Consider the following 26,716-nt stretch of genomic DNA (forward strand, 5'->3'; position numbering starts at 1 on the left):
TTTCCCTTAGTTTGACTGAACTTTAGACCATTTTCTTCTTCACTTTTCTTTTCTTAGAGCATTTGCTTTAGAAAACTTACAATTGTAAATTCTTTCTCTGCCTTTCTGACATGCAAATCTCCTATTCTCTTGCTGGTTTTACAATCCAGGAATATCTTTCCCAAGGACTTGGAAGCCATCCTTTCGAAATGTAGCAATCAAAGAAGATACTTCCCCAATCTCTCAAGGCTCTGTAGGAGGGTAGGAGTCTAATTTCAATAAGCATCAATTAGCCCACACAGATGGTCTAATTACATTGACCAATCTGCCCCCATAACTGTCCTTCAGTACTTTTCCACTAGCTCATGCCAGCACTTAAAATCTCTCCCACCTTTGTTTCAGGAGAGTTGAGGTCAATCTCTCTCTAGTGCAATAGTCTTGAATAAGTCTCTCTTGACTCTTTAGCTGCACCTAGTGCAATTTTTCTTTGACACTACAATCAGCAGGTAGAATACAACTGTGAAACAAATGTTTCTAGGCATAAGGAATGATGATGATATAAAAATGGAAATGAAGAATAAAAGAAGACCTTTCTTCTCTCTCCCCCAGCTATCTGCCAACAAACAAACAAAACCAACCAACAAGATTATGCTTTGGAGCAAAGGAGTGGGAAAGAAGGGAACTATAGGGAGGGCTGAGTGTGGCTCAGATTCAAGCAGAAGATCAACTATAGTCATTACCAAGAAGTTACAATATATGTTAATTTCTTAGAAGTTGGCTGGGCTTTGAGAAGACTGGAAAAAGGCTCAAAGTTACAGACCTTGTGAAAAAATAGGCAAATAGATTGCTCTCACAATGACAGTGAACTCAGCTCTCCAGGGGTTGCCACCGTTCCATACAGTTCCATGTGAAAACCAGCAATTCAGTCACTAAAGGCTCCAGGAATGTGCAAGGACCATCCACTTACTCATAAAGCCTCTCTCTAAGAAGCCAGTCTTCAAGCATAGCTGTCAACTAGGAAGAACATTCTGGCTGATGGCTGAGTCTGCAGCACTGGGGTCATTTACATGCCCTACAATAATAAATTAGGCATCTCTGAACCTTGATGAACCAGAGTGGTAGTGGCTGGTATTCAAACATTTGTTTTAAAGTATTAAAATAGGAACTTACTGGGTAAGAAACATGAACTCTGAAGATGGATATTAAGACATATTATAAAGTGTAAATAATTAAAACAATGTAGTGCTGACATGTGGAAAAGATACAGACACATAAGGGGAACACAATAGAAAGTGAGTAAAAACAAAATATCATTGGACATCAAGTATATAATAAACGTGTATCTCAGATCAGTGAGGACCACATGGTATATTAATGAATTAAAGGATGTGGGGGCAATTGAGTAGTCATCGGGAAAAATAATATCTTCCCAAATGGAACACAGGCACTGTATCTTTCTCTGAAGACGTGGGTGATGTGTATAGCACTGATTGTGGGTATGAAGACATTCAACTCTGGAAATCCAAAATCTGGAGTACTCTCAGGAGTTAAGGAAATCTTCTTAAAATTGCTAATTCTTCATTAATGCTTCCATTTTCTTTGTCTAACAGCATTTTTCAATAGATAATAGTCATTATCTCTCACAGATACTGCTTTCCTTTTTTTCTATGGCTTCTGAAGTCTAGGTTGTGAGTTTTCCTTGGGTCCAGATGACTGAGACAGCAGCACATCTGCCTTCAGGTCTCTAAGCTCCATACTATGTACTCAGTTGTTGGCATCATCATCTCGGTGGCTTAATGCCCTCATGCATCACACCCTAACGTCATACAAGATGGCCGTCACAAGATGGCTGCAAGCACAGTGGAGGCGGGGCCCAGTGGCTGCTCAATGAAGTGAGGCCTGGGGGTCTCACTGTTCTGCACGGTGTAGAGGAGGCTGGTCCCGGCGTCTCCGCCGCCTCGTGCGGAGGAGGCAGGTTGTGGCAGGGGAGGGCAGTTGTGGGCGATCAGGCCAGCAGGGGAGGGTAGCTGGGGGCCATGAGGCCCCAGCAGGGGAGGGCAGTTGTGGGCAATCAGGCTGGCAGGGGAGGGCAGCTGGGGGCCATGAGGCCCCAGCAGGGGAGGGCAGTTGAGGGCCATCAGGCCCTGGCAGGGGAGGGCAGTTGGGGGCGATCAGGCTGGCAGGGGAGGGCAGTTGTGGGTGATCAGGCCAGCAGGGGAGCAGTTAGGCGTCAATCCGGCTGGCAGAGGAGCAGTTAGGGGGTGATCAGGCAGGCAGGCAGAAGCAGTTAGGGGCAATCAGGCAGGCAGGCGGCAAGCACCTAGGAGCCAGCAGTCCCGGATTGTGAAAGGGATGTCCAATTGCTGGTTTAGGCCCATGGGATCGGGCCTAAACCGGCAGTCAGACATCCCCTGAGGGGTCCCAGATTGGAAAGGGTGCAGGCCAGGCTGAGGCACTCCCCACCCCCATGCATGAATTTCATGCACTGGGCTTCTAGTTTTTAAAATAATTTACCACCTACTTTATCAAATTTTTTGAAGAGAGTTTGATTGTAGGTTGAATAGCAATTATACTGTAGTCACACATTTTATTGTTTTCATTGGTATGGAAATTACCTTATTCATTATATTCTTAAAGTAAACAAACTTTTCTTTAATATAGAGAAATGAAGTAGAAAACCTGATTCACTGATCACTACTTCAAGGAGAAAAGCCTAATGTAAACAAAAATTATTTTTAGAGAATTTCCAGAGGGTCTATGTATGAATATAAAGCAACTACATCACTGAGTGCTTATAAACTGCATTCAATTGCCTGAGAGAAGAACGACCATAATGACCTCTAATGTAAAAGTAAAGAGCTTTCTGGGAAGGCAACATCATAATCACTGACAGACCATTCCCGGTTACAAGTGCTTTCATATAAATTATCTCATTTAATTATAACAAGAAGAAATGTATTATTATTCTCATTTTAAAGAATAAGGAAATGAAAGCTCAGAATAATGAAGTAACTCATTCAAGGTTACTCAGCAAGTAAGAGATGGAACTGGTACTCTAATTTACATTTTCTGATGCGGTGTAACACCCCAATCTCACTGTCATATAAAATTTCATTAAGTACCCCTGAAATGATGGTACTCGAATCACTGACACACAGAACAGGTTAAGTAAAGAGGGCCTTTTTTGAACGTAAGGAACAAAAACATTGATCCATTAGAGGCAGTTTTGTTTATGCCATGGAGAAAGCTAGAAGTCACAGATAGGAAGGTCCTTAGAGAGGCACTGCCTTATCATTGTACACCTGGATCAGTACATATATAGAGAGAATACTCCCCCTTTCTTCTGCATTCTAATGAAAGTGCTGCTCCTAATCTAGTTATACTAGAGGCCTGATGCCCGAAATTCATGCCAGGGGCTTGGCCCTCACAGCTGCTGCAGCTTGCCTCGGCCCTCACAGCCCCAGTTTCGCCCGGAAGGATGTCCAGAAGGTCGTTTGGCTGTCCGGTCTAATTAGCATATTACACTTTTATTATTATAGATATCTTTTATAAAACAGCCCATGAGGAAAAGTCCTTCTAGCATTTCAAGCCTGGGGAGAGTTCCTTTCTCTGCCTGCCTTGATAATAGTTTCCTGAGATGGTTCTGTAGCACACTTCTGACCTGGTTGCCAGGAAGTTCAGAGCCAAGTCATATGCTCAGTTGCAGTCATTTTCCTTCGTTCAGGTTTTTCTGGAATATTTTCCTTTTTGTCCCTTTTAATTATTTTCTCTTTTAAACAATCTGTTCCATATGGAGGCAGGATAGAGAAAAATTAGGGAAAGCTCCCAGAAAGTGAAATGAGGAAGTAGGAACAGATACCACAGATGGATACACCACAAGGTCCTCTCACCAGAGTTGCACCTCCACGCATGATCAAAGGGAAATAATTTATGGCAGAAACCCCTACAGTGGTCACAGAGGTCAACAACAAGAATTGACTAAAACCAGTCAGTCAACCCAAGATAGAGGAAAAATTGACTGAAAAATGACCCCAAAGCTCATATACCATCATTAGTGAAAACTGATGCCGTAAGTAGAAGGGGCACCAAGGGGTATGAACTCTATAACACTCAGGAACAGACCATATTAGGAACAAGACCCCTTCCCAACCAGAGGGTAGAGACAGAATCTGGCACCACAAAGTTTAGGAATAACTCACCCTTGAAAACGCATAAAATCCCAAAACTGATTGTAGCATGGAAAGCAACTCAGTTGCGAGTTCGCCCACACCCACTCTGATGTGTACAGTAAACCCTCGATTTTGTGGACCTCAATTTAATGGACTTTGGATTTAACGGACAAAGTTTCTGGTCTGTATGTCATATGTGAAAATTAACATCCTGTTCATTTTTAAATGCTTTTAACCAAGATTTGCTTATAATTACATTAAGGGGCTATTTTTTTAAAAAATTAATTCACTGTTATTTCTTTTTTTTCCTAAAATATATTTTATAGATTTTTTACAGAGAGGAAGGGAGAGGGATAGAGAGTTAGAAACATCGATGAGAGAGAAACATCAATCAGCTGCCACCTGCACACTCCCTACTGGGGATGTGCCCACAACCAAGGTACATGCCCTTGACCAGAATCGAACCTGGGACCCTTGAGTCCACAGGCCAATGCTCTATTCACTAAGCCAAACCGGTTAGGGCAAATTCACTGCTATTTTTAACAAATTTTAGCAAATAGGAGATATGTTAAAAACAACTTTAGTAATTTCATTGACATAAATAAATATTATATATCTACAACTATAGTCTACATATTTAAATGCAAGAGACACTACTCCTAAATAATGTGTTCAGCATAAGACTAACACATGATCATACTGAATCATGAGTGGTAATTGGTTCTATTGTCAAGTGGCATGACTTTCTGCAGCAGTTTTAACACTTGCTGGCCAATGTCCCAATGTGCGCTAAGCCATGCCCCAGCCACACGCATTTGTTTACTAGGGTGACTGGTGAATGCACACATTTACTGGACCTATTCAGCATAAATGTAAAATGACAATAATACATATAGAACACTTTTCTATGAAATTAAACTTTTCATACACAATTTAATTACACAAATGTATCTATATAAGTAAAAACAGGTAAACTAACTAATTTGTCAATTTTTTAACTTACATGTTTGGAAAACCTACTTTATTATACAATGGACTTTCAGCTTTAACGGACACCCCCTTGCCTGAATTAGTCCATTCTATCAAGATTTAACTGTACTTTTGCTTCTTTTACAGTGGTGCCCTATGAGATTTGCAACCAGCGGAGCAGCAGGTGGCAAAACCCCGATCCTGTCTCCAGGAACCTGCAGCTCGCCTCTTTCTCTCAACCTAAATAAAACTTGCTTTTGGTTTTACTGGAACTTGCTCTTGAATTCTTTCCTGTGCAAAGTCAAGAACCTACAGATCCTGGAGTACTTAGGGACTCCATTTAGGGTCTGCCTCAGGTGACAATATCTTTTAATACCATTTTAATGGGGGTTTATTTTACTGTAATTATATCTTTGTATACAAGTTTTCTCAAGCCTCTTTTGAAGATAGGCAGAGTATAAATATACAGAGTCCCACACTAAGTAACTCTAGTAAAAATAGGAGTAGTTACTCCTTTGAAAAAATAATAATATACCATGTACAAATAGTTTATTTAAATACTTGAAAAGCTCACATGGAAGAAATTTTTGTTGTGAATGCACAGGGTAATAGAGTTCCATTTTGTTTCCTTTATTCCTTGTTTCTGTGTTTTTGTTTTTATTGTTGTAAGAACACTTAGCATGAGATACTCCCTTCTTAATGAATTTTTAAGTGCACAATACAGTATTGTAACTACAGATCTCTGGAATTTATTCATCTGGTATAACCAAAATTTTGTACTCTTGAATAGCAACTCTTCATTTTTCCCTCCTCCCATGCCCTTGGCAACCACCATTCTATTCTGTTTCTAAAGTATGACTATTTTAGATGCCTCATATACTATAGGCTGAATGTTAGTGACCCTCCAATATTCATTTGTTGAAATCTAATCCACTGGTATAATGGGTTTTGGAGGTGGAACTTTTAGGAGATGATTAGGTCATAAATGGGATTAGTGCCCTAATTTTTTTTTTTTAAAAAAAACCACCCCAGAGAGGTTCCTTGTCCCCTTCTGCCATGTGAGGACACAGTGGAAGACCATGAACTAGGAAGTGAGTCCTCATCAGACACCAAATCTGCTGGTGTCTTGATTTTTGACTGCCCAGCCTGAAGAACTGCGATAAATACATCACTGTTTTTTATTAATATCCACTCTGTGGCATTCTGGTAGAGAAGCCTGAATAGACTAAGCCATCATACAATGGAATTATGTAGTTCTTGTCCTTCTGTGATTATTTATTTCACTAAGCATAATGCCCTCCAGGGCAACAGATACATGAAAAGATGCTCCATGTCACTCTTCATCAGGGAAATGGCAAATCCGAAACCACAATAGCTTTATCACCTCATACGTTTTAGGATGGCTATTCCACATATCAAAAAAGATAACAAATGTTGACAAGTATGTAGAGAAATTGGAACCCTTGCATACATACTGTTGGTGGGAATATACAATGGTGCAGCTGCTATGGAAAACAGTACAGAGGTTCCTCAAAAAATTAAAAACAGAACTACTATATTATCTAGTCATTTCATATATGGATATTTATGCAAAAGAATGAAAATTAGGATCTTGAAGAGATATCTGCACTCCTATGTTCAATGCGGCATTATTCACAATAGACAAGATATAGAAACAAACGTCCATCGATGGTTCAATGAATAAAGAAAATGTGCTATACCCATACAATGGAATATTATTCAGCCTTAAAGAGGAAGTTGTTCCTTTATTTTTATAATAAAGGCTCAGTGTCTCTTAAGAAGCATTTCATGTGTCAGCAACAGTAGGTGATGAGGTATTTGGTATTGCATAATACACTTTTATTTAAAAACCAGAGGCCCGATGCACGAAATCAATCTGTATATATCTCACATATAATTATGTCACATCCACCATCCTGATAATTGTAGGAATATAATCCACACAACACACACACCTATAAGCATGCCCACATTTTTCAAAACATAGAGAAAATCAGTAACTAGGAACAACACTGGAGAAATGTTCTTTATGGTCTGGTTAGTACTAAAAGAGGAAAAGAGAACTGCCTGAGAAATTGAGGTGACCAAAAGAGGTCTAAAAATTTGGGGTATTGTTAGTGAACTTTCAGAAAGAGAGATTATAAAAACAATCCCATTTACCATCGCACCAAAAAAATTAAGCTACCTAGGAATAAACTTAACTAAAGACGTAAAAGACCTCTACTCAGAAAACTACAGGACGTTGAAAAAACATATAGAGGAAGACATAAACAGATGGAAGAACATACCGTGTTCATGGATTGGTAGAATCAACATCATTAAAATGTCCATACTACCCAAAGCAATCTATAAATTCAACGCACTTCCCATTAAAATACCAATGGCATACTTCATAGATCTAGAACGAACTCTCCAAAAATTCATCTGGAATAAAAAAAGACCCCGAATAGCTGCAGCAATCCTGAAAAAGAACAAAGTAGGTGGGATCTCAATACCAGATATCAAGATGTATTACAAAGCCACTGTTCTCAAAACTGCCTGGTACTGGCACAAGAACAGGCATATAGATCAATGGAATAGAATAGAGAGCCCAGAAATCGGCCCAAACCAATATGCTCAATTAATATTTGACAAAGGAGGCAAGAACATACAATGGAGCCAAGATAGTCTCTTCAATAAATGGTGTTGGGAAAATTGGACAGATATATGCAAGAAAATAAAACTAGACCACCAACTTACACCATACACAAAAATAAACTCAAAATGGATAAAGGACTTAAATGTACGGCAGGAAACCATAAAAATTCTAGAAGAATCCAAAGGCAACAAAATCTCAGACATATGCCGAAGCAATTTCTTCACTGATACAGCTCCTAGGGCACTTGAAACTAAAGAGAAAATGAACAAATGGGACTACATCAAAATAAAAAGCTTCTGCACAGCAAAAGAAACCATCAACAAAACAACGAGAAAACCCACTGTGTGGGAAAACATATTTGCCAATGTCATATCTGATAAGGGCCTAATCTCCAAAATTTATAGGGAACTCATACAACTCAACAAAAGGAAGAAAAACAATCCAATCAAAAAATGGGCAAAGGACCTAAATAGACACCTTTCAAAAGAGGACATTCAGAAAGCCAAGAGACATATGAAAACATGCTCAAAGTCACTAATCATCTGAGAGATGCAAATCAAAACAACAATGAGGTACCATCTCACACCTGTCAGACTGGCTTTCATCAACAAATCAACAAACGACAGGTGCTGGAGAGGATGTGGAGAAAAAGGAACACTTGTGCACTGCTGGTGGGAATGCAGACTGGTGCAACCACTATGGAAGACAGTATGGAGTTTCCTCAAAAGTTAAAAATGGAACTCCCATTTGACCCTGTGATCCCACTCCTAGGAATATATCCCAAGAAACCAGAAACACCAATCAGAAAGGATATATGCACCCCTATGTTCATAGCAGCACAATTCACCATAGCTAAGATCTGGAAACAGCCTAAGTGCCCATCAGTAGATGAATGGATTAGAAAACTGTGGTACATCTACACGATGGAATACTATGCTGCTCTAAAAAGGAGGGAACTCTTACCATTTGCAACATCATGGATGGAACTGGAGAGCATTATGCTAAGTGAAATAAGCCAGTCAATGAAGGAAAAATACCACATGATCTCACTCATTCATGGATAATAGAGACCATTATAAACTTTTGAACAATAATAGATACAGAGGCAGAGCTGCCTCAAACAGATTATCAAACTGCAGCGGGAAGGCCGGGGAGGGTTGGGGGACAGTAGGTAGGGGGGTAAGAGATCAACCAAAGGACTTGTATGCATGCATATAAGCATAACCAATGGACATAAGACACTGGGGGATAGGGGAGGCTAGGGGACTGTCTAGGGCGGGGGTGGGGGGGTGGGGGGGGAAATGGACACATATGTAATACCCTTTGTATTACTTTAAGCAATAAAAAAAAAATTGGGGGTATTGTTGAATAAAAACAAATCCAGGTTTAGGCCAGGAAAGACTTAAACAGACTACAATAGGGCCAACACACGCCTCCCTCAGGATTTTCAGGCATCTCAAAATCAAACAGAAAAAAGCGTTTCTTTTATAAGGAGGGTAAGGAACACTCGCAGGAATGTTGAGGGGAAATGGAGCAAGCAGGTGGAGCTGAGCAGACAGCAAAAGCAAGGTGGTAAAACATCTCTCTCTGATTCCAAATGAACTGTTAAAGGGGAGGCGGTCTACCTTTTAGTCATTGGTCAGATTTGGGGGCAAGACACATCCAGGAATCCTTGGAAGTATAGATGCCTGCTTACAGTTTAGTCAAGCCAAGGCAGTAAGTAATAAATGGGCAATTGTGAGCACTTAGTTCATGCCACCTAATAAAAAAATACACTATTAAAATGTTAACTACTTTTTTTCTGCCATAAAAATTCTCATAAAGAGTCCAGTGACAAAGTATACTACAGTAGTACTGCCTTATCCATGATTTCTCTTTCTGCAGTTCAATTACCTGTGGTCCAAAAATATTAAATGGAAAATTCCAGAAATAAACAATTCATATATTTTAAATTGCACACTGTTCTGAGTAGCATGATGAAATCTCATGTCCTCCTGCTTCATCCCACCCAGGATGTGAATCATCCCTTTATCCAGTGTCTCCATGTTGTATAAGCTGTTACTCACTCAGTAACTGTCAGTTATCAGATCAACTGTTGAGTTCAAGTCACCTTTATTTTAATTAATAATGGCCTCAAAGCACAAGAGTAGTGATGTTGGCAATTTGGATATGCCAAACAAGAAAGTGCTTCCTTTACGAAAAGGTAAACATTCTCTACTTAATAAGGAAAGAAAAATAACTGTATGCTGAGTTTGCAAGATCAAATAAGAACAAATCTGTCTGCAAAATTGTAAAGAAGGAAAAAAGAAATTCTTGCTCATTTTGCTACTATCCCTCAAGCTGCAAAAGTTATGGTCACAGTGTGTGGTAAGTGCTTAGTTAACATAGAAAAGACATTAAGTTTGTGGGTGGAAGACATGAACAGAAAATGTGTTCCAATTGATCAAACGTGCTGCACCAGAAAGCACTCAACCTATACAAAGACTTCAGCAAGGGATCCTCTGAAACGAGTGACTACCTTCTCATGACTTTCTTAGTATAGTACTATAATTATTTATCATAGGTTTGTATAGAAAATAACAGTATATTTATATACTGTACTATCCATGGTTTTAGGCATCCACTGGGGGTCTTGAAAGGTTTCTCCTATGGATACTTCAGCAAGGGATCCTCTGAAACGAGTGACCACCTTCTCATGACTTTCTTAGTATAGTACTATAATTATTTATCATAGGTTTGTATAGAAAATAACAGTATATTTATATACTGTACTATCCATGGTTTTAGGCATCCACTGGGGGTCTTGAAAGGTTTCTCCTATGGATAAGGGAGGGACTACTGCTTCAGAAATTCTGCATTGATTTCCATTCACATTACTAAAGTGCACATGATTTCAGTTAGTCATTTAAGTCTCTGACAAATCAACATAAGATAAGATTTATTAAGACAGCTTAGGAGAAAGTTTGCATATAAAAACAAAGAACTTATCTTACATTCATATATCCATTAAATTATGCACTTATTGTATTAATATATCTAAAGAGCATTGTAAAATGAGAATCTGGCAACATTCCTAGAAGAACCTGGTTGAATTACGCATCCCTGAGATTTATTGGTCACTTGTCCTTAAGAAATTAAGAAGTGGAAAGCTTTAAAGAAGGACCTCTTGCCAAAGTGTAACCCATTAAATGAAAGATAAAAGTATGAGTCATCGAATTATGGAGTTGGGGAGGATCTAGCATCACCATTTCATCTTCAAATAAAGAAACTGAGGCTCATTGTGAGCTATATTTCCCACATCACACAGCAAGTTAGTACAGAGGTCAGAGGAGCAACCAGGTCAGTGTTCTTTTCTTCTCGGAGGGTGAACTTCACCAGTGCAAGTTCGTTTCATAGGTTATTTACTTTACTGATTATAAAAACAGGTGAAGCTTTGACACATTGTTAAATGGGAAGAACAAATTGGAGAGAAATGTAGACAGTGTGATTTCATGCTTTTAAAACATAACATCTATCTATCTATCCATCTATAATCTACCTCCTAACAGTGCTCACATGAAATTGGAGAAAAGAGTGGAAGTATCTATACCAGGCTAACAATGGCTATTCACAGGAGGAATAAAGCAATAGGGTAAGAAAAAAAATGTAATAAAATAGCAGTTTTTGAAGTTGTACATCTTCACAAAATAAAGATTGTGAAATTCTATCTATAAGATTATTATTAATGCATAGAAATTAAATGTTCACATAGACAATGACTATAAAGTCACTCGATTACACATGCAGACCAGAACATGGACAAAGGAAAGTGTCATTTTGATCAGGAATTGGGCTATGGATATTTTTAAAATTGTGTAGTTATTTTTAAATAGTGTTTGCAGAGTTATAAAAGTAATTCAAGTCAAATGAATCTCTTTTCTAAAATCACTGAAACACACTTATTTTAACTCAAATCTAATAAAAAAGACTTACTCATGTATTCATTCACAGTATTCACTGGGAAAACCTTTCTTTATCAGCACTGATAGCTATAACATTTTATGTTTCACATGCAAATGTTTACATATATGTGTTTGTATAGAGGTCTCTATATAAATATATATTTGTTTATTAAATGGGCATATATTTTTTATTGAATGCTGTGGACAATGAAAATAAAAGTAATGCACATACTCACTATAAAAATTACAGAAAATGTAGGAGAGCATAAAGTAAAAATCAATGATAATCTTATCTAGAGATATCCACAGTTAATCTTTTTGCATCTGTCTTTCCAGATCTTTTTATGCATGTGTACTCAAAAATGGGATTATAATTTACTTTATCTACTTTTTCACAGACCATTCCCGGTTACACAATTGTTTGGTTGCTTCAATATTATCTCTTAATGAAGATTAGTTAACTCATGCCAGCCTGATAATTACTATAGTTCACATTTCCATATCGCTATTCTATTATTAAGGGATTTCTTAGATTTAATCTATCTAAAATATAACTAAGTCACTAGAAAATAGTGTGATTTAGACAAAATAGTGTGCTTGCGTGCAAACATATTCTACTATCCACCGCCCCCAGTTGGTTCTATTAAAAATAGTGCTGTAAAAAGAAGTAAAGATCAAAATAAATTATGCCCGCTGCAAAGCATTTCACAGAAAGGCTTTTATGTGCAATTTAACAGTTCATGAAAAAAAGAATATTACTGAAGGCAAGGAACATTCTTCCTCTGAAAAATAAGTGAAACTTGGGTCTTTCTTAGGATTTATGCATTCACTTTGGGAGGTAGAAGATATTCAGGGCTGTGATTCATTTAAATATATGACCAAGTGGCCTGTGCTTTGGGATCTGAGTGAAAGCCTTCCACACCAGTAGTTGAGCTTTGCTAAAAGAAAGTTATTAGTTCTACATCTAAACACCCTCAGATGTCTGCCCTTAGTTCCTATGATTTGAACTAAAGAGAAAGAGGCAAAGAGCTGTCTTCTATTATCCTGAGTAGGCAGCACATTTTATCAAAAGGTGTATGGACTTCAGGAAGAAGAAAAACTACATTTGAAGCAGCTGACTCGACAAGTAACTTAAATTTGTGAGCCTTTCTTCATCTATAAAGTGGGTATAATAACACCCCACTGAGTTATTTTGAGAAGTGAATGCAAAAATGTTCACAGGAGTAAACTGCACAGCATCTGACACACAGTAAGAATACAATACATTTTAGCTTCTTTCTTCTGTCATTTCTCTAATAGAGCAACTCTGGAAAACTGTAAATGCATCTTTAAAAGCATTCTCCTAAAGCTTGAGAAATGACAGTCCCATCAGCAGTCCCAGCTGGAGGACAGCTATCAGCTGCCCTGGTGGCAAGGTACCACCTGAGGCAGATCTAGAGCTCCATGGGCAAAACTCAGAGGCCTGGAGGCAGCCAAGACGTGAGGGAGGAGCAGCTTCCAGAGCTTGGAGAGAGAGGTCTCCCCTTACCAGCCCTTCTTTGGGAAAAGCCCATGTAAACTCCCTCTATTCCTGCAGACCAAGGAGAAGGTGAGACTTGGACCATGAGAAGACAGAACATGGCCTATGCTTTAGAGCCGTGGTCGGCAAACTGTGGCTCGCGAGCCACATGCGGCTCTTTGGCCCCTTGAGTGTGGCTCTTCCTAAGCCTTAGGCGTACCCTAATTAAGTTAATAACAATGTACCTACCTATATAGTTTGAGTTTAAAAAATTTGACTCTCAAAAGAAATTTCAATCGTTGTACTGTTGATATTTGGCTCTGTTGACTAACGAGTTTGCCAACCACTGCTTTAGAGAGTTCCTCAGTTCCTAGAAACTCTTCATGGAGGATGAGGGACTCTAACCTGGCCCTCAGATTCTTGGAGGAAGAGGAGCAAAAGCTTAGAAAGTCGGGTTGTGGGATTAATGTTAGCTGCTGTTTTTAGAGCTATGTGTTTTCCAGCTTAAGAATTATGTTTTACCCAATATAGACAGTGTAGCCTATGGTAAAATCCCTTATAAATTCATTTTAATTGCTTTCATTGATAATTAAAAGTTAGATGGAATTCATGTATTGGCAAAAGTAGGTTTTAAAAGATAAGACTGGGGAATATTTCTCTTTGAATACAATTTAACCTTAAGTATAAGAAAAAAAAAATCCCAGTCTTAAAAAAAAAACTTGTGAACTAAATACTATTTTTCACATTCATGTACTTGAGCTCATTCTAATACAGTCCATATACCTGAAGTTTGTTTAGTGTAACAAGAGATTATTCAAGCCCATTATTCAAGGACAGTGTTTCTAAGATGACCTGCCACCCCTGTATTGGAAAGTCTGGGCATTTGATTGCTCTGGAGCCAATTATAGCCTCCTCTTTACTTAAGTGATCTTCAGTCTCATCAAGAAGATCATCAAACTGACTCTTAGAATGTGTGACAATCTGAAGTAGTACTTTCAATAGATTTTCTACCTTGAAAGTGCTTCCAGGCTAGTGTTGCTCAGTGGTTGAGTGTCGACCTATGAACCAGGAAGTCACAGTTCCATTCCTGGTCAGGGCACATGCCTGGGTTTTGGGCTTGATCCCCAGTGGAGCGCATGCAGGAGGCAGCCAATCAATGATTCTATCTCATCATTGATGTTTCTATCTCTCCTTCTCCTATCCTTTCTGAAATCAATAAAAATATATTTTTAAAAAAGAAGTAAAACTTCAGAAAAGACTCCACACGAAAGCAACTTAGAATATAAGCAGTTCTCTCTTAACTACAGTCCTCACTGACCAAAAAGATAAGCAAGATTTCCCAAGTATCTTCCTTTGTGGTGTACACTCTAATTGGAAAGATAGCCAAGCATATTGGGATCAGAAGCAAGAGAATTTCTATTTATTGATCACTTGGTACATTTTAGGCTACAGTAGTACAACTGTGTGATTTAATCTTGCAGCATTCTGATGATGATTATAAAAAAAATCTGAATTTATTGGTGAGGAAGTTGACATCAAAGAGATCACAAAGCAAAGCTGGGGTCTCAATCCAAGTCCACATAACTTAAAGACTTGTTCTCTGAAAAAAATCCTATACATGAGATTTCATGATTCTGTAGAATGTACTAACTCATCACAGCATCACCTCAAAATAGGATGTGCTACATCATATGAGGTATCCTATCTAATAAAAGAGAAACATGGTAATTGGCGTACGACCGCTACCCTTCCCATTGGCTAATCAGGGCGATATGCAAATTAACTGCCAGCCAAGATGGTGGCTAATTTGCATACTCACAATGATGGAAGGCGAAAGGGAAGGATGGAAGACAGTGATCAGAAACCCAGGCGCAGGCAAGAGCCAGGGAGCAGGGCAAAGGTCGGTCCTGGAGGCCACCTTTGCCCTGCCACCAGTGGGTGATCAGAGAAGCCTGGGGGGTGGGGCAGACACAGACAGCGATGCAGAAGCCGGATGCAGGGGCAGGGAAGCAGCTGCCACCAGCATCCCAGCTTCCCTGCCCCGCACCTGGCTTCTGCGATTGGTGACCGCAGAAGCCCAGTGCAGGGGCGATCACAGAAGCCGGGTGCAAGGGCAGGGAAGCAGCTGCCCCCAGCGTATGCGGCTGCAGCTTCCCTGCCCCCCCACCCGGCTTCTGCGTTCTATGACAGCAGAAGCTGGATGCGGGGCAGGGAAGCAGCCTCCGCCAATGCCCTGCCCACGGCTTCCCTGCCCCGAACCTGGCTTCTTCGATCAGTGACCACGGCTTAAGTCACAAAGTCACAAAGGGTCATGCACTGTCCCTGTCCTTTGTAGCCTTAAGGTCCTTAAGGTCCTTAAGGTCACAAAGGCTACAAAGGACAGGGACAGCGCATGACCTATTATATCCAGCAATCCATATGGGGACTGAAAACTTTGCAATGATGACAATTAGTGAAGATATGAATCAACTAAAATAGTTGACAGGGACAATTCTTCCATCTTTGAAAATATCTACATCAAATCTGTTTAAATAGATTTTCATCTGCATAACACATTCTGACAAGACCACCACCACCACCAATGTGGTCAGTGTTTTGCCGTAAAATGTTTAATAACTGAGGGACACCCCCCCCCCTCGAGTGCACAAATTTTGTGCACCGGGCTACTAGTTCAATATAATTGAATCCTGCTGCCAATGCTGGTTGGTTGGGCACGTAAATCTGATTTCAAGTGGGAAACTAGAAATTATATTGGTGGAAATCTTGAGTTAGTATTACTCTGAGTGAGAACCCTAAGGGACTGACTGAAAGTAAATAGAGTAAATTGTATTTACTTTTATTTCTATCTTAGCACTGGACAGTTGAGATTGTTGGATAAGTTTCAAACTATTAATTGCTGAGGAATATTTTTTAAAAAGAAGAAAGTGGTTTCTATGAATGGAATTAGTTATATGATTCATAGAGACTGGTCAACAGGAGTGAAGATGAGAGTGTTTCAAATCCCTTCCTGGTCCAATGAGTATTGTGTTTATAAAATACCTGAAATTGCAGATGTGCAGGTTGAGGGACAGGCAAACAAAAACACTGAAACAAAATGGGTAAGGGCATGGACAATTCAACAGTGATCCTTGATTCTTCATGTGTTTCCATTGCTTATGATTTTATTCATCATCTTCTATTTACAAATACCATCCATGCTCATAAAACTATGTAGCTCTGTTAAAGCCAGGCACAGTGATTGGCTCAGTGGCCTTCCAACGCAAAATTCTAGACACTGACAAGAGTGTTATTTCCTCTTGCTCATTCCAAATTTACCTATTGTTAATTTCATTGTGCCTCTCCTCCCCATTGTCAGGCAAAAAGAGGATACTCAGACCTCAGAAAAATACTTTAGACCATTTAAATCACTACATCCTAAATTTTTCTCTTTTCTTTTTGAGGGTCCCCTGAAATTTTAAACTCTCTTTTTGTAAGTACTCTTCTTTGGTACCAATTGACTATGGGCTTACTACCAGCTGTATTACAATCGACACACTACAATTTCAGGAAATACAGCAAATTTAATGTGAAGACCATGAGACTAGCTACCATCGTTAGCTCTTCAAGAAAGATAAACACTGATATGTGTTTATCTTGATGTGTCTACAGTATCAAATTCAATGTCTCCCTCCTGGTAGGGTAAGGGGGGAGATGAAATAGAATACATATCTACAGGTGTCAGACTCTACAAATATTCCATTGCACCTCTCCAGCATTACTCGATATCAATATCCCTATTTCTGTCTTTGGGGAAACTGAGTGAGTTGCCTATAATCATGAGCTAGTAAACAGCAGGGCTGAGATTTGAATTCATGACAGTCTGACTTTTTAATTTCACCATGTGATTCTCCCACCATACTCATGCCTGATACAATACTTGTGGAAGGTCACCTTCATGGGGCTATCACTTCCCTAGTGCTATCCAGCCTCCAGAGGCAAAAGCCTGCAGCCCAGTAAGGTTGTAACCCACAAATGGCCTCATGGCCAGTTGGAATGCCAATTGTTATGGTCAGTCGCATAATTAGTGTGTAATTAAGAAGTGACAATTAAGGTGCATACAGTACTCGGTCTTGGGGACTGAGTGTCTATTTTCGTTACCACTGTAGTAAATAGTAAAAAAAAAAAAAAGGCAGCAGGTAGGATGGAGTGTGAGAGGTGGAAGGAGGAGAACTAAGGGAAAATGGATTTGTTTATGGCTAAAATACCCTGCAGAGGTAGTTTTACCTGAGTGGCATTTTTAACATTTACCCTTATTTTCATTATAATCATGTTTGTAACATTCTTTTACAATATTATGGTACTATGTGTTTGAAGAATTTTAGAACATTAATGTTCAATGGCACTTAAGTCTCCCACCAGAAAAGTACCAGGGCTCTGCTTGGACAGTCTCAGTGTCAGAGAATTCACTATGTATAAGAAAATAAAGTCTTACCTTTATATCGACCAAGACACTTTACTCCTACAGCTAACTTAAAATGATTCTATAAGCACGTCCGAAAAAACTGTGTGGCAACATACATTCCTAGACCAGTTCTACGGACACTTAGAAAAGTCTTTAAGTTCTGTCAGCATTTCTGTGTGAGAGACCTGGCCACACATGCTGTCACAGAGCTGATGCACTTGGGTCACTAAACATATACACACAATTTTGGTGCTTTTCCATAATGTTTCAGTTTTCAAAATCTAAAACGAATAAGCATTTCATAAAAAATTATTTAAGCTTTTTAAAAATTACCACTTAATTAACATGGAGACCAATTATGTTAGAATAATTTAAGTTCTTACTTATCCCACACCTGAGACATGAGTGAGATACTCCTACAGGGGTCTCCAGTGAGGGTAACCCGATTTCAATGTCACTGCGTATTCCCCCAGGCCCAGTGCCTCACAAGAGAACCATTCTCCAACTTACCTGTGCTTAAGAGTCACTTGGAATGCTGTTTAAAGGGCCCTCGTAACTAGTTAAAGGGCCACAAAATCCCATAATTACAGTATTTACCCAATGATATATATTCAGACTTCTCTTACACAAATCTTAATTGCATTATCTCTGTAGAAACATCAACTATTACCACTAACTTAACACGAGTTGTTCTGGGAGCTTAGAAATCACCTATCTTTAACTCCAAATTCTATAGATCTATTTAATCTACAGTTACACCTCTACTTAGTGGCAGGGTAGAGCTGGAGCCAGATCCTTTGACTTTTTCCAGAATAGTAGTTTCTTTAGTAGGCCTATTACAGCCATTTTTAGGTGTAGCTATCCGGTAAGTGACACCATCCATCAGTATTAAGCAAAAAATCTTCAAAGAAAGTTTCAAATGGCCTTTACTCTGAGCCTTAATTGTAGGGAAGGGAACAGTATTTCATACGGGTAATAGATTAAATAGAGATTGAAAAACTGACTATTAGTGAGACACCCTGGTAGATATTCTGGAATACATGAAGATGAGTAACACACAGTTCTTGCCATACTGGAGTTGACAACTTACATGTTGCTAATCATTTTGGCCAGGAAAAATGGGACATTTCACTGAATGAGCAACAGTAGTATAGTAAGTCATCAGATTCTACAACACCTTGAATTGCTTCATAATTAGCTCTACCTAAAATTGAAACTCCATTACTATTAACTGGCATAGTAAAACAGCACATGGGAAAAAATATCTCAGTGTGCTAAATTCAATATACTTATAATTGATATTGTTTAGAGGTTGTGGTTGTTTGAAATGAATGAAAGGAAATAACTTATAGCTGCTGTTGTTATGATAAACCAAAATTATCTAAAGACTCCTATCATTTTCTAGCTAAGTCCTGTGCACATTTATTCATTTATAACATACAGGAGAGATTTCCTTACTTGTGGCCTCACCATTCATTTCTTCAAGTTCACTGTTAATTCCAACATCTATGGAACTCATTATTTTGTCAATCTGCAAGAAACAAAAAGCATATAAGTGAATGATTACATTCACTTTTAGCATTGCATTTTAAAATAACTTTCAAATGCTACAAGCATATACAGGGTGGGGCAAAAGTAGGTGTACAGTGGTGAGTACAGAGTTTATTCTTGTATTATTACTTATGGTATTACTTTCCATTCGCACAACTATAATCCCACTTTTGTTCCACCGTGTATTCTTGATGTTATTACTATTGCAATACCACAATTAAGAGACTGACAGACAAAGGTTTAAAGGGAAACAGACATCTCGTGAATTGCTTTTAAAAACATAAATTATGTTTCCCTTTCTTAAGCTTTGAAAATCAACTTTTCTTTGTATTTCCTAAAATGAACTTTGTTTGGAACTACCTGGGTCAGGACATTAGGAATTGTGCATTCTTTAGAATCAGAAGGGCGGGGCACGTGTCTCCTCTGACTGCTGACGGGTGGGTTTCAGTTCGTAGGCACAGCCATTGGAACCAGGTTCTCCCATCCAAGTACTAACCAGGCCCAACCCTGCTTAGCTTCCGAGATCAGACGAGATCGGGCGCGTTCAGGGTGGTATGGCCGTAGTGAACCAGGTTCTCACTAAATGGTCTGACCAGCCACAAGCTGACTTGTGGCATGTAATCACAAGAATTGAGGCACGGAAACAACTTCATTCTAAGAGGTAAGTTAAATGTTAATTAATCCTGCCTCGTTCCAAAAAGAATTTCAGATATTACTCAAGGCGTTAATAAATATAAGTAAAGGGTAGACTCGAAGAAACTATCTATCTAGTAGTATGAAATATATAGGAAGAAATGACTTTGTAAAAAGCTTTAGCCCTCTATGGCTGAATCCCCCTCCTTGTCATCTTAGCATCCCCGGTCAGACAGCAGGTTTCAGAAGGGACAAGAAGCATTACTTCAATGTCTCATTTTGTTCACCCTGAAACAGATGCAGGGAGATTGAGTGATTTTTCCTAAACAGCTCAATTCAGAATGTCAATATCAGAACCATTCCAATTTCTAGTTCTCAGAATATTATAGTGACCTACGGTGTTTCAAAGCCCAATCCAACTGGCACAGTCTTTTGAGAGACAAAATGTGACATGTTTGAATAAAATGTCAAAGGAGACTGTGGTCCAATCTTTGAAGAATTTCAAGAAAAAAAGCAAGAAATGTTTTTATTTCATGATGCAGTCCTCTTTAGGGACAAAGGATGATATTTCATAATCCTACAAGGGCCCTTGCATTCTGAGTAATTCTATGAAATTAAATACTCTGTCTTTAGGTAGAGCTTAAATTGCTGATACGTGACCTCAACACATTTTTTCTTTAAAGTCACTCTGATAGTTATAAAAAGGAAATATTAAGTAATTTGTAAGATTATGTGGAGATCCTCTGAATATCTAAGATTCTTTAAAGAAGGGAGACAAAGAAGCTAACAAAGAGTTTAGTAAGTAAGCAAAATGATATAGGGCAGCAAAAACAAGGAGATTTTTCTCGATTTGTCAGCTGCAGTGCTTGGGAAGACATAATGTGAACATTCTCTTGCACCTCATAGCTAGTTATTACTTCTGCTTGATATCAATTTCTATGGAAACAATAGATTTCCCCACATGTGTGAAACTCTATTTGTTTTTAAATTATCATGTGCTGCCCCTAGAATTTTCCCTTCTACTAAGAGCTGTATGCATTGTTAATTTTTTTTCCTATTTGCCTCTGAAAGACTTTAAGCTGAAAATCCTCCCCCGAAAACCTTCCTCGATTCCAAAGCTTCATATAAAGAAGAATAAGGCTTACTTCTTCCCATTCTGAGGTGAAGGATGGCGTTCTTTCAGAATTCCCTTTCGAGCTGTGTTCAGTAGTGGAAGATTCACTCCAGTTAACTCTCGATGGTTTCTCAGTTGAAGGGTAGGCAATGAGATCAGAATCTGACTTAGACACATTTTTTGATAAATGCATGTCAATCAGGGCTTTTGGCAATGACCTGATTCTCCCCAGGGTGCAGGCTCTCTCCACAAATCCCCCCGTGTTCACAATCCATTGGTCCCCATTCCGGGATCCACTCCTACTTGTTCTTGTACCAACAATGGTATGGTTTTCGACTTGATTGGGTTTTTTGTGAAAAATTGTTCTACTGACCACTTTGGGTTTAATTTTCTTTACCAAAGGTTCTGAGTTATTTTCTATGGGAGACTGCTTGAAAGACAGAGGATTCTTGGCCAAAATGATTTCATCTTGTCCTTCTTCACGTTCATCTCTTTTCCTGTAGAGATGAAATGGGTTTTCAGGAGACTCACAGGCTGGAGAGGATCCATGGAGAAGGCCTGCAAATTGCCCAGGATCATATTCCTTTGGGGGATCACTGTCCTCCTGTTGAGAGAGGTCATCTGCAAAAGAAAATAAAGAGGTCAGGATATCTATAATAATAGAAGTGTAATATGCTAATTAGACCAGACGACCTTCTGGACGAAGCCAGGGCTTCGAGGAAAGCCTGGGTCCTAGGTGCCTGCCTGCGGCTGGAGGGAAGACCGGGTCCCAGGTGCCAGAGGGAAGCCGGTGCCGGCAGCTGGGGAAAGGAAGGCCTACTATTGCACAAATTTCACGCATCGGGCCACTAGCATATTTATAAAAGAACCTGAAAGCCCTGATACAACAGCAGTGCCCTTTTGAACTTGTGCTATATCCAGGCATTTGATTTATTGCTACACAATGATATCCCCATTTTATGAAACACCACGACTCTATTGTACTGCCTATAAAATAAATGTGCGCCTGTGTGTGTGTGTGTGTGTGTGTGTGTGTGTGTGTGTGTTTGTTTCTGTGTATCAAATCTTCCTGATATACCTTAGGGAGTATTTCAAAAGTACGAATTGGGTATTAACTGAGTAATTGCATATCCCTCTCCCTTATCCCCAGGGTGTATGTTTTATATTAAATAACAAAATTGGGTTTTCTTAATATGAGACACCCACATCCTAACCCAGTAATAAATGAGTCACTGTTCAGGTGGACATCAGGCATGTAAATCAAGGTCAATGACATCCCTCTGCCCTTCTCCCAGCAAATAAATCCAGAAACAAAACTTGAAAAGAAGTATTATTAAACATAATTTAAAGTAAATAATCCTAATATTGTTACTTTAAGAATAAAATTAAGAAAGATTCTATACAAACTATATAATTGAGAAAAAAAGGATTTGTACAAGCTTAACACAGGCCAACAATGTGATCTCTATCACTAAAAAGGGAGAGACTCTTTTACAAGAAACTGATATTGAGCTGTTAACACAAAACTCTCTTTTCCTTTCTTCTCTGAAATAACATTAGTTACCTTTGAATTTCTTCAGGTCTTTGAAAAATGTAATGCATTCAAGAAACCAAAGAAAAATGCTAATTTTGATCACTTTATATTTTTTCTAAGATTAAATCATAAATGTTCTATGAAATTTAAAATATACCACACTTTTTTTATTACCTAATTTGTGTTTTAAAGATATGGTGTCAAAATCTTGGCCAAATAATTTAACAAAGAAAGTCAGTTTACTTTTTTGACAGTTCATTTTAATTCATTTAGCTAAATATTTGCTACAAAATTACCCAATAAGCCCATAACCCAGTCTTGTGAATAAAACCCTGTATAGCCAATGTGGTAGATAATAACCACAAATCCAAAGCTCACATGCTGACTCACATTCTAAAGAAGTTAGTTATTATTACAAACCCCAAACACCTACATTTTTAGAAATTAACAAGTAACATTGTGAGTAGGTATATCTATTTACTAGGTACTTAATGAAGGATTATATTGACATCATCTCATTTAAACTCAAATTAATCCTGTGAAATGATTACTAAACATCATGACTTTCTGATAGAAAGAGATATGGCCAGAATACTGAATTCACATATTTACACAAATCAGCAACCACAATAGACATTTACCTAGAGGATGCTACATAGAGACAAATAGATTTTCTTCATTGAATTTTGGTCCCAGGTCCCTATACTGTTCTCTCCCTCGGAATTGACAGAAGCATGTCCCCTGACCTCACCCTTGTTCCTATTTGACTTCTCCAAACAGAAGATGTCCCTTTCCCAGACCTATCACAACGGTATCCTGAGATGGAAGAGAAGAAGAGTGACAGGAAGAGGGGTCCAAGAGATCACAATCTAAAAGAGAAACAATTGGCACCCATCCAGTACTATTATAATTACTTCATCGTCCCACAAAAACTCTCTCCCTATCGAGTGTAGCAACACTATGTCCTCGTCAAAAAACCCATTTTGTCCTCCCCTCAGGACTCTTCTTAAAGTAGAATAGTGGGGGGGGGGAAGGGGGGGCTGGGGCGCGTGGGGGAGGTGAGGCAAGGCAGCTCTGAACTCTCTAAAAGGGTAGTGTTTATATAAGACCTATTCTATACATGTTCCAGAAGTCAAAAATGAACATTTAAACAACTTAAATTGCAGCAGTTTCCCCAGCCAGTATGTTAAGCTAAGATTCAAACTAAGGTCTATTGGATTCCCACACCAAAATGTCCTGGAACATATTTCACTGTTCAGATAAAAGAAAAATCTATTTGTTTTCTCTCTTTCTTCCTTGGCTACTTGGCTCCCCATAGCACTTTACAACGTAAGCAGGTTGGTGTGGGATGACAATAATGGGTGAATAATTGTAAAGGGGAGGAGGAATTTGAAAAGGAAGTTCAGAATGTTACTTTGAAAGTTGCTGAAGAAGGCCCAATAGCTTGCGTTTGAACGGAAACCTGGAAAGAATCAGCCTGCTGCAAGAAAAAGATGCTGTAAATCTCAGTCAAAAGGTCTGTGACCATGTTCATGACAAAGAGAGTGTTAGGGGCACAATACTCAAGTTTTCTGTGGTCATTATTATTAGGTAACAATCCCCTCTGCGTTTTGACAAAAATGACTCTAATCACCACCCCAAAATGCTGTATATTGTCCAAGTCCTCGAGTCACCAGCAGTCACTTCCCCAAGTAAAAGAGAATTTAGTCAGCTTATAAGATTAGGCTTTTGAATCACACTTCTTAGCATCATGACAGTTGGTATCATTTTTACAAATATTATCTGTTTCTTTCCGTGGCCAAACTCTAAGGATGACTGTCAAAGACAAAGAGAAGTTGATCTGAAACCTCCTGAAACACCTGTTTGGTGGACTGATTGCAGCTATGACCCCGCTCTGCCCCGGCTCCCTGCAGCCATTCCTCCCACATGGCTCTGGGTGTGGCCAGGCGCCTTGCTTTGGTCAGTGAGACAACAGCAAATGTGATAGGAACGTCCAGAGAGCCCTGAAAAGCACTTGTATGGTAGGCCTTGTTCTCTTGTTGCTCTTGGAACCTTGCAGCGTGTGAGCAAGGCCAGGCTGGCCTGCTGGATGAGGAAATGATACGTGACCCAGCTGTTTGAAGTTGTAGGTGTTATTATTTTTCAAGTATAAAGAGGCTTACAGACTAGGAGTTGCCACATGAAAAAGACAGATTGTTATACTCAGATCCCAAGAGGAGGGAGATGCCATGCCACCAGAGAGGCACCAGGATTGGGCAGGAGGTGGAATGGGTGAAGGAAAAGGTGGGAAGAGCCTTTACTGCGGTGCCTTTGGGAAACCATAAGCAGTTTTAGGGTTGGCTATTTTGACCCTAGGGCATAGGCACTGTCACTAGTGGTCTGGTGTGTGGTGTTGGTGTGATTAGGGCAGGTGGATGGTGGCTCCCTGTGAGAACCTGAGAAAGGGTGCTGTTGGGATATGGCTCTGGATTTCCTGGTTTGCATATGAAAGGCATGTGTGGAGGTGAGTTTTCTATCCCTGAGAATTTGCTAGCCCTGGGAGGGGCCACCCCTCCAGAGTCAACAAGGTCTTAAGATGTCAAAGCATCAAACAAAACAAAACAAATAAAAAGGCACATTAATATCCCAGCCACCCACCCTTATCTCGGTCCATAGTCAGCAAAATTCCAGTTGGGTCTAGGTAGTTTCGCCATACACATTTTTGCCACAACTATGTTTGCTGCAAACATTTTTGTTGCAAACATTGGCCATAAGGCCATTTTGCCATAAAAGTTAAAATAACTGGCTGACAGTTTGGTTTACATTTGGCAAACTTCATGTTTTTTGTCAGTTTGGTTTCATTCTCCATTGATGAAGTTCTCTCAGTACTTCCATTTGTATCTTATATAAATTTTAGCCCTCATAATGGTCTATACTGTGATGAGTAGACATGGTAGTCTTAAAATACTGGATGACAATAACTACGTATAAAGCCAGATTGCAAAACTATGTGTAAAGTTAGATAACATACCATAGTAGAAAATGATAATATATCAGTTTTTGTAAATCCTTTGGTGAGCACAGTCATCCCTCACACTTGTCAAAAGCTACATATGGCAAATATAAAACAGGCAGCTAATTCACAAGTCTTCCAGAGCATTAATTACCAATTCTTTAATTGGAAACTGATACCACTTTTAAATTTTTTTTTAATTTATTGACTTTGAGAGAGAGGGAGGGGAGGAGGAGAGAGAGAAACATCAATTTTGTTCCACTTATTTATGCATTCATGGGTTGATTCTTGTATGTGCCCTGACCAGGAATCAAACCTGCAACCTTGGCATATTGGGACAACTCTCTAACCAACTGAGCTACCTGGCCAAGGCTGATACATCTTTTAATAAAGAAAAAAAGTGCAGAGCCAAAAGAGAAGACAAATCCATAATCAAAAAGAAAAAGAAAGAAAAATGTGTAATATAATGAACAAAAACTTTCAAAGACAATGTATTTTCATTTTTCTCAGCAGAGTTTTATATTTTGTTATTAATTTTTAAATGTTTCATTGTGTCCTTTAATGCTCCTCTTTCATTTTTTGTTCTTTTATCTTTTACCACGAATTGTCTTACAGCAAAGATGTTTACTGCAAAACTACAGGACATGCTTCTAAATTTGCGAGTGAGGCCATCCAGAACTGACCAGCCCCAGGCCAGCCAGCCTATGAACCACAAATGCATGCATGAGCCCAGCCAAGACCAGTTGAAGCTGACCCAAACCAGAACACCTGCCAGAATCATGAGCTGACCAAATGGCTATCATTTTAAGCCATTAAGTTTTGGGGCAGTTTGATATATAGCAGTACATAACTGATTCTGCCTGTATTCCAACTTTTAAAGAAGAATTAATACATTTTTCAAATATCTATCAGTGTTGTGAAGACTGAGTGAAAGAACAGAAGTAAGCCTGTGGCACAGAACACATTAAGCATGTGTTCATGTTATTATAATAATAATTTTTTTAACCTACAGGGTTTCATTTTTACAAAGAAATGCTGTAGTAATTAATTGTATCAGGCACTCAATACAGATTGGTATTTTTGACATGGTAAACATGGGATTTACTCCTTTGTTTCTGCTTGTCTATTTTTAAAAAGTGTACTGTATTTTGGAAAGAATATCTGCATTTTATTACTATTTCTTTAGATGAAACTGAGGAAAAGTATACAGATTAAACTGTTTTTATAACTTGTCTC

General features: G+C 38.9%; 1 protein-coding gene across 8 annotated transcripts in view; it reads right to left on the reverse strand.

The window, feature by feature from the left end:
* Window positions 1-26,716, reverse strand: part of ANKS1B (ankyrin repeat and sterile alpha motif domain containing 1B) — an 812,878-nt gene that overhangs the window by 407,781 nt on the left and 378,381 nt on the right. For 5 of the 8 annotated variants that reach the window (XM_081080964.1, XM_081080963.1, XM_081080960.1 and 2 more), the window contains exons 13-14: window positions 20,986-21,575; window positions 19,115-19,187 (exon numbers count right to left, since the gene is read on the reverse strand). In XM_081080964.1, the coding sequence (XP_080937090.1) occupies window positions 19,115-19,187; window positions 20,986-21,575 (663 nt within the window). The remainder of the gene's footprint in view (window positions 1-19,114; window positions 19,188-20,985; window positions 21,576-26,716) is intronic. The other 3 variants (XM_081080965.1, XM_081080961.1, XM_081080962.1) reach the window with 1 other exon arrangement.

This window comes from Myotis nattereri (assembly GCF_964212035.1).
Source record: "Myotis nattereri genome assembly, chromosome: 2".
Lineage (NCBI taxonomy): Eukaryota > Metazoa > Chordata > Mammalia > Chiroptera > Vespertilionidae > Myotis > Myotis nattereri.